The sequence below is a fragment of the Trifolium pratense genome, linkage group LG4 (assembly GCF_020283565.1).
Source record: "Trifolium pratense cultivar HEN17-A07 linkage group LG4, ARS_RC_1.1, whole genome shotgun sequence".
In the NCBI taxonomy this organism is placed as follows: domain Eukaryota; kingdom Viridiplantae; phylum Streptophyta; class Magnoliopsida; order Fabales; family Fabaceae; genus Trifolium; species Trifolium pratense.
Genome location: NC_060062.1, coordinates 36,109,708 through 36,118,628, shown reverse-complemented (window position 1 = coordinate 36,118,628; position 8,921 = coordinate 36,109,708). Strand labels below are relative to the sequence as shown.

The window sequence follows — 8,921 nt, the reverse complement described above, 5'->3', positions numbered from 1 at the left end:
GAAAACGAAAAGAAATGGAAAATTAGGTTGTTACAATCAGCACGGATTTACACTATATACATCACGTTATATCTTGCATCCGATTGTAAAGCCAAAGATATCTAATCCTAAGTCTCTAATAGATTAATGATTATGAGTTTTAGAGACTACAAAATTAGGGGGTAAAAGACTCCCAACATCATGAACTAATTAGTTATACATCAAGTTATAATTCTTCTACTTGAACAGAAAAACCACATTGGCATCGCTTTGTCAACAGAGAGGTTTCCTCATCAAAGCTCTCATACTCTTTCAAGAAAACATGTTCATGGTCTTTTACCGGGATACTTAACGAAGTATCAAGATCAGTATCACATTTCTCCATCTGATGCTGTATGGAGGTCTGATTCTTATCATCACTATCACAAACTGCGGCACTTGACACGTTATCATTTATACAATGGACATCATTCGGCACCTCTGATGTCAAATTGTTATTATAACGATTGTTTAACCTTTGACGAGTTACAATCGATGAAAGAAGTTGGTACCACCGACGAAGAGCTTGTGCTTCGTCCCTTTTCTTTTCTTCTTCTTGTAGTCTTTCAGCTTCTTCTGCAAATGCCTGAGTTAAGAAGGAAGAAAGCAAGTTATACAGACTTGAGGGAACCTGCAATTTTGGTCCTTACTTTTCAAAAATAATCTAAAGGAGCCAAGGGATTTTAAGAATGAAGAATATAAGCAAAATAAATCCATATTAATAAACTAAGCTACCATGATTTACACTGCAGAAAATACATCAAATTAATTTCATCAGATTTACGGAGGGAAATAAAATAAAATACAGAATAAACATTTTCACGAGTCAAACTTGAGTTTATATGCAATACTGCGACAATATAACTTATTCATTGGGAAAAAAAAATACCTCTAGCAGTACATCCTTGAACTCGGCACACACCACAATACCTTGATGGACAGGATATGCTCGGCCATTTTTAAATTCAAAACCAACCATAGCAGGTGCAGAATCAATCTCTAGCCTCTTGGCAACATCATATGCCCTTGGAAACCTCAAGTGAACAGTACCTGGTGGAAGACATTTCTCAGACCAAACATCTACTTGACCGCGATCGTTCTAGACGTAAAACAAGAATTGTAACCGTCAGCAATTCGAAAATTTCTATATTCTAGAAAACGAGCAAAAACAAGTTTTTTTAAATCTACGGAATATGGTAGTTCGGAACAAATACAATATTCATCAGAACAGTTGTGCACTGGACCAATAAGAACGCAAAGTTGGTGTAACAAAATCTACGATTCCAGACCCAAATCTAACCAATGTCCAAAAATTATTGTCTCAATCCAGTGTGCAAATCACAAGTTGCATTCCAAAGGGTAAACAGTTGAATACTGTCTTTCACACTTATACCCTTATTTATACGTTAAAGAGTATTCGTAGAATGTAAAGACAATACCTTAGGAACTATTCCATTCACTGCATGAGGAAGATTTAATGGTTCAAGTTGCCACTTCCCATAAAGTTTAATATTTTCCTTAGAATCAGTGGTGCAGTCATAGTCATCAGCTTCAAAATCTTGTACTTTCTGAGGCTTATTGGGCCGTTTAAGCTCCTGGATGAATTTATTTTGGGTAACGGATCAATAACAAGTACGTATTAATAAGGAAAAAATAAAAGGAAATCAGGGAAACAATATTATTGAGCATTGTTAACCGGATTAGACCTTTGCCGGATGTTCATTGGGTTTTACTTGCAGCCCTTCCTGGAGCCATCTCAGTTTTGTCATAACGGTTTGAACACAAGTCCTAGGGTAAACTGGGTGACCTGAACAGAAACCCACAATTGGACCCTTTGGATGAAGTATTTGATACCTTGTAAGCCATTTTTCTAATGCATAAAGTGGATGGTTTTTGTAGGCCTGCAGAGGGAGAGGGTCATATAATATCACTATCTACAATATCAAACATCATGTTGGCTAAGGTTACTTTTGAAACTACCTGCTGGTTGGTTGGAAGAGGCTCAGTTAATGCCCTAGTTTCTAACTCAATATCCTCAAGAGAGCTCCTTGTAGGAACAAAAGAATCATTCATGTTTGCTTCTGTAGAAATTATTTGGTTTGTTCTCGAATGAACTACACCTCCAGTTGCTCCGGACTCCAAGTTTCTCAGTGGTGCTAACACTGAATCCCACCATGTTGAATTAACTCGTTGTGATGCTATCTTGTACCACTTCATACAGTACCTAATATGTCAATATGTAGTAGAATTTTCAGGCAATGAAATGTAACTTTATAGCCTTATGGAAACTACAAATTAGCATGCATGAAGAGTCGAGTAGTAGAGCTAGATAAATATAGAACACCAAATGAAAAGTATATATCATTAAAAAGGGAAAAAGTGCGTGACATATTGCAATCAGTAATACTTGTTCATGTGTTGCCTTTCTGTTAGTGATCCATAATGTTTTCAATGGGATTTTGTGACAAAATTGCATGTTGTTCTAAAAATATGAGAAATTTCCATAAACAAATAAACTGGCAACTTAAGCAGTAAACAAGTGTTTATGCAAAGATATCAAGAAACCGACTACTGTGAAACAATGCTGAACATATACAAAGTAGAAAATATCAAACCTGCGGGTCACATCTTTGGCACCCTGACCAGCAAAAGCAACAACATATCTCAGAGATGCTTTGCAAGCAGCAACCATGGCTTCAACCTTGTCTTCTCCATCAATAATCAAATTCACAGCATCGATATGCACCCACTTTCCTGTCAAATTTTCTTCACTGCAATATACTTCTGCCCAATACAAAGGAGATCCTACTTTCAATGATCCAACTGCTGTAGAAATTAGTTGGGGGGAGGCTGAAGATTCTTCACCTACAACTCTTTTTATTCTTTTTGATGGACAAGAAAAACTTGAGGAATCGGCATTTTCACCTGACTCCTCTTTACTCTTAGAAGATCCGATTGCTGTAACAGAAAGAGCCATTTCCAACTGCATCTCAAATTCAACATCCCCCTTCCTCTTTGGTTTATGAGATTTGTCAGTTATATGCGATTCGGGGTTAATATCATGGACCTCAGAAGTTGGGAAGTTTGTCACACTATGATTCAAAACTTCAGCAACAGAAGGATCTTTAGACTGATGCATATTGCTTGGTGCAATGCATTTCTTACTTTTCCATGAATGACCAAGAGAGCTTTCACAGAGTTTCTGTTTCTCATAAGACAACGATTTTTTCGGTGACTTAAAATCCAACTTTTTCTTAGATACCATTGGTGTTGAAGTATTAAATATCCCCTTACTAGATCCACTTGCAATTGGTCTAAAGGATTGATCTGGTTTAAGAGGTGAAACATCTAAAATGGACACAAACCTGAAATATACCTTCAATAAGAAATCTCCAAACCTTATAGTGGCCATATTTAGTTTAATCTCTTCATTAAAACTATGCATCTGACTTGGCTATATACCTCTTGAATTTGAATTTTATAATTCTACAAAATTTTCACCATGAAGATCAAAATGTAATTGCTATATTATGTTAGACCATATTACTATTGTTATCTTTCCTTTTTCAGACTCATTTCATCACATACACCATCGCTATTAGAATATTACACTCCCATCCCAAATAATAAAAACTGAGATCCCGCAGGTGGTTAAAGCTGACAAGACATGAGAGGATATTGGAGTGAATAATTCATGTAATCCCATTTTGGAAGGGCTGTTCCATTCATTTGAAATTGAACAATATAAATGATATGATTCCATGGAATTTTCGGTGAAACAGAAAAGTTGCTATTAACATTACTATTAAAGTAATGCATGTACAAATTTTTCAAACCAATATAATAAAAATTGATGAACTAAAGAAAGATATCATTCCAAGTTCTTATGGAATACCTGGAGGTAAGATTTAAAGCTCTAAATAGTGCCACCGATAAAGCTGCAAGCTGCACACACAAAAAAAAAAAATCTTCCTGTAAATTATCTCAAACAACCTTTAGGTTAAGTCAACTATAAGCAGATGAAGAGAGTAGTCAAAGACCGTCAAATAATTTCATTCTGAGACACAATTAGCAAAAGATCCTGCACTGTCAACCATTTAATGCCTGGCTAATCTTGTTGCAACGAATATGAACCTGATAGGAACTAGTATTTCTATTAGAAGAATTAGGGAAGACTTCCCCTTAATACAGTATAGATTGCAAAACTTTGAGGGTCTGCATCTCCTAATGCCGAAAGACCCCAAGTATTTTCAATTGAGAAGATACCTCTATTCTAACTCTCAACCCTTTTGTTATTTATGGCCAACATGACTTATTTGTCTAATCATCCCAGCCAACAGCCGCCGACTACTAACTACATTATTCTATCTCCTTTGACTAACAAATCTATCAATATACCCCCCTCCCTAAAAGTTTCACAAGTATGGATCACTCTCTTCTTGTATAGTTGTACTAGTTAAGAGAAACTTCGTGATCAACTGTTCATATCTCACCTGTTGGCTAGTGATAACTGTGACACCTTGCAGTTTCTGCCACACCTGTACAATTTCTTCAACAGCATCATGTGTGCTATGAATCACATTAGTGGCAAGAAGAAAGGTTGTTGTGCGGCTCATTCCCCTTCATGCTACAACTGTATCATTTGGACCCTCCTTTTGCTTTCGTATTCATTGACTTCTTTCCCTTGCTTTATAGCTCACTTCATGTCTCAAAAAGGATGGACTTGGCCCATGAGGTTAGACATATTCCGTCCTACCTCTTGCCCATCCTTAATCAGAAAATTTAGGGACTTTGTAATAAATTAGGTCAGTTGCCTTATGGATAAAAAGTGACCCTGCCCTGAATTTCTGATCATGCCCACGTTTCTTTTACAGTTCGGCCTTGAATTTGTGGCACCAATACTTGTTTAACCTTCTTCTCTGACATATGGGCAGTGTTGGCCATTAAACTTGCAACACAACTATGCAGTTCAAATGGAGAGAACTTAACATCCCCAGTTCTGTTGCTGGTGTCCCATTCCCAGTGGACAAGCCAAATTCTTGTGGCTTATGTCCCTTCCAGGTCGTTGCCGGTTCTTTCATTTCTGACACCATCATCACTGTATCGACACCATCACCCACATAATGCCCATTGACACTTCTATTGTGTCCTAGAACAGGACCCATCTGGGCTTTGTTCTCCCACCACCCCTTCACCATGACATGACTTATGGCAACACCTTTCTGGCTTCTGTTCCTCACTCTGTTCTTCCAATTTCTTTTTCTCTGCTTCTCCTCTGTTAAGGGTTCATTAGCTTCTTTCTTCTTTATTTTGTTATCCGTTTGACTTTCTTTCCCAGTGTCATGTACCAAGTCTTATCGCTCTTTCAAATTTTCATGATTCCTCATGTACTAGAAAAACTTTTTCTTGCTCGTGTTTTAACACTGCTAGTTCCAATTTCTTGCTCTCATTTTGATATGCCACAGATTCTAATTCTATATCCTTTTTTTGCCTTTCCTTCCACTTCACTGTATTTTTCTTTGGCTATTGTATTTGATTATTTTCATGGCTCAATAATGAATCTTGTTATTCTACATCTCTATTGTAACCAGCATCTATGGTTTTGATTCTCCTCAAAGTTTCACTACTGTCTCCACTATGCGGGTCATTGCATTCTCGCAGCATACCAATCCATCCTTTTACGACACTTCAAACTGTCTCAGCAATTCTCACACCAAATATTCTCTCTCTCAAATGGCAAGATACCTCTCATTCTTATCCCTCTTTTTATTTATAGGCAACATGCCTTATTTATTTAATCATCAAACCCCCAACTACCAACTAAGTAGTTCTAACTCCCTCAACTATCAAACCTACCAAAACCTTACTAAAATACAAACTAGGAATTCAGTAAAGTATATATCATACAGTAAATACAAAAACAACAAAGCTTCTATTTAAAGAGATCTACCTCTTCAGGACTGCCCTCGCGAAATTCTAAAGCGGATGCCAAAGCAAAGTGTGGTGCCTTTTCTCCATTTGTATAGTTTTTAACATGGAAATTGTCATGAAACTGCAAGTGTCACACAAGGAATCAAACAAGATATAACAACTGATATAGCATGAAGCCGCCCAAGAGTCCAAGACTGCCCCAGTAAATAAAACAAAGAAATACGTATACTAGTTAAGTCAAACCATACCCATGATATTAAAGGATGTAGAGCTTTTGAAGTGAGTTTTGTGACATTTGAAAGCTGGAGCAAGTGTGCTGGAAGTAGAGAAAGCAGAGAAGCCTGCCATTATCAAGAAATGTACAACTTAACAAGCAATTCACTGAGTGAAAAAGCTTTAAAGTTTAGACGAGAAAATAGCATTAAGAAAATTGAATAATACACAAACTTAATGAAAGAAAATAAAACAGAGTATAAACAAAAATGCAAATATCATATGGAAAGCCCTATATTAACAACTGAACTTAAAAGGTTTAAATATGATATTAGGCCCTGCAACTATAGTGTCTTTCTTTTGGTTTTAGTCCCTGTAAGATTTTTTGTTTGGATTTAGTCCCTACAAATTAAAAAATTAAAGCTTTTAGTCCCTAAAGTCACTTTATTGGGCCATGTGGCATAACATGTCATGATTATATTGGACCATGCATGACGTCGGGGACTAAAAATACCAGTTTTTGAATTTAAAGGGACTGAATCAAAACAAACAAAAAAGCTTACAGGGACTAAAACTAAAAACACTATATATGCAGGGATTAAAATCATATTTAAACCAATTTTAAAACAGTGAAAAAATCAGATTAAAGAACTTAGCTACTAAGAACAAAGCAATGCTGATTTTTCCTTTTCTATTCAGAAGAACATGTTATCCATTCAAAAAATATCAATAACAGTTTACCTGAATAAGAGGATCGTCACAAGCACTGTCTATTAATCTTCCACGAGCAAGTAAACAAAGCAAATGAACCTTGTGCACAAGTTCAGCCGATTCCTAAAGAATTCAGAAAGAAAAAGAATTTAGTAACTGGCTAAAATTTATTTTGCCACTAAATCGAACTTCATTGATGTTTAAAGATAACAACTGGCCTTGTCTTCCGCAGAAACTCGGCGTATTTTTTTTGGTACAGATGAATCAGGGGTCACATTCAATTCAATTGTCATAGAATGATCATCCGTGGCAACTGTACCATCTTCCCAATCCAAGTCATCCAGTTCTTCCTTTTTATCCATGTAGCCCTCGTCTAAACACACATGACCACATTTCTCTTCCGCAGGATCCTTTCCAATAGAATTTCTACTGCAGTGTTCAACTTCTGAAGTTTTTGATGGGACAATCGGTTCCCGGACTTGAGTTCCATTTTGTTCTGGCACAAATTCAACCTATAACAAGATAAGAAGAACTTGATTTTGGCCATGGTTATACAATTTCAAAGGCTAACAGTGAAGTTAAAATATATGTAACAAAGTCACCGTGCGAGCTGAACTGAACAGATTACTAAAAAGGAACGGGAAGTTACAGAGACCAACCATTTTCTTTTTCTTGGAAGTGCCAACTTTGTTAGCACGACATAGAAGTTTTCCCACAGCATCCCGAGATATTTCAGTCAGTGATCCTGAAATCAAGAATTAACAACGATCACTCATAGGTAAAATGATTATACTCAGTAATTGTTGTTAGACATAATATTATTAAAACCATTGTCACTAGGTGATTGAATTTTGTTTCCACCTTCGGCATTGTGTTGGGAATTCATTTCACCATCTGCAAATTTGACAGGAAATAGCCAAAAACAATACAAACATTAGAATATACATCCTCAAACAAAACATATTGAAAACCATACATACGACACTGAAATAAAATTAAAATTAGACCACCTCAAACATTACAGAGTTAGTTCATTAGTTTGTAAGATTAGGGAAAATCTAAGACAACACCCCTCCCAATTTTTTTTTCCTTTCAATTCTACTAAGTGATCCATGACTAACTCAAGTAAAAACTAAAACTTTAATTTCAACCCCTAATACTAAAGTTGCATCATATGTAGTACTCACACTTCATATCGAAAGCGTATTTGGTGTCTATCACCAACAGGGGCGGCCTAATGCCATGTGCCACATAACTACCTTCAATCATTTTCATTTTCTTACATTATTATCAATGACTACGTGTCAGTATCAATGTTGTATCCGACTGAAACCAACACGACCCTAACACATATGGTTACATTCAATCACTTTCATTTTCTTAAACTATTACCATTGTCTACTTGTAAGTATTAGAGTTGTATCAGGTGGATACCGACACTGATAGTTACGTTCAATCGCTTCCATTTTCTTTTCTTTTCTTTACGAGAGTCTACGTGTCATTATTATTGTTGTACATGGTGTCTGTGTTAGGTAAAACAACAAACAACATTGCATACATAGTAAGCACAAGCATACTTTCACTAAAAAAAACTTGATAAATGTACTGAATAGTTCTTCTGAGTATCGAATTCAACGATCGCGTTATACTATTGATTGATAATTAAATTACTTAATTGAACTCAAACTAACTCCCATTGTTCAAGACATTCCGGAATTTCTTATGTGTGCTAAAATTTCAACCTATTTATTGTGATGAATAAAGTTTCATTTAGGGGAAAAAAAGCGAATGGGAATGGAAAGAAAGTAACTACCTGAGGGTGACGGTGAAGATGGATTCTTCTTCCGTCGTGAACCGCTTCCTCTGCGTCGCATTCTTATTCAGAGAGAGGGAAGTGAAACACGTCGTCGCGCCCAAAACTGTTTGGTTTCTCGATTAAGAAGAAACTCGATTGTGTTACGCTATAAGTACAGTATAAAAAATGTCCCTAAATTTTAATTTTTCTTTCTTTTCTCGGTGCGGGTCTCGAACTAAGTACCTCTGGATTG

The 8,921-nt window shown here is 36.2% G+C and overlaps 1 protein-coding gene across 2 annotated transcripts; it reads right to left on the bottom strand.

Annotated features, from left to right (window-relative positions):
- On the bottom strand, positions 1 to 8,894 carry LOC123920697 (DNA repair protein RAD4). Of its 2 annotated transcripts, none has more exons than XM_045972992.1 (14): positions 8,687 to 8,894; positions 7,702 to 7,767; positions 7,533 to 7,618; positions 7,092 to 7,385; positions 6,904 to 6,996; positions 6,198 to 6,290; positions 5,969 to 6,070; positions 3,914 to 3,963; positions 2,634 to 3,383; positions 1,999 to 2,242; positions 1,725 to 1,919; positions 1,458 to 1,613; positions 908 to 1,117; positions 1 to 604 (listed from the first exon to the last, which is right to left on the bottom strand). In XM_045972992.1, exons 1-14 carry the CDS (start codon positions 8,745 to 8,747, stop codon positions 206 to 208), a joined length of 2,799 nt encoding a protein of 932 aa, XP_045828948.1. In that variant the 5' UTR covers positions 8,748 to 8,894; the 3' UTR covers positions 1 to 205. The 2 variants fall into 2 exon arrangements, with proteins under 2 accessions (XP_045828948.1, XP_045828949.1); XM_045972993.1 differs by having other exon boundaries at positions 7,735 to 7,767; positions 8,687 to 8,893.
- Between the last annotated feature and the right edge of the window lie 27 nt (positions 8,895 to 8,921).

Coding starts and splice junctions, on each gene's coding strand:
- LOC123920697 (XM_045972992.1), bottom strand. CDS start 8,747: ATGCGACGCAGAGGAAGCGGTTCACGACGGAAGAAGAATCCATCTTCA. Junction 6,997..7,091: donor GAGTTTCTGCGGAAGACAAG/GCCAGTTGTTAT, acceptor TGAATTCTTTAG/GAATCGGCTGAACTTGTGCA. Junction 1,920..1,998: donor CTCTTCCAACCAACCAGCAG/GTAGTTTCAAAA, acceptor CTCCCTCTGCAG/GCCTACAAAAACCATCCACT.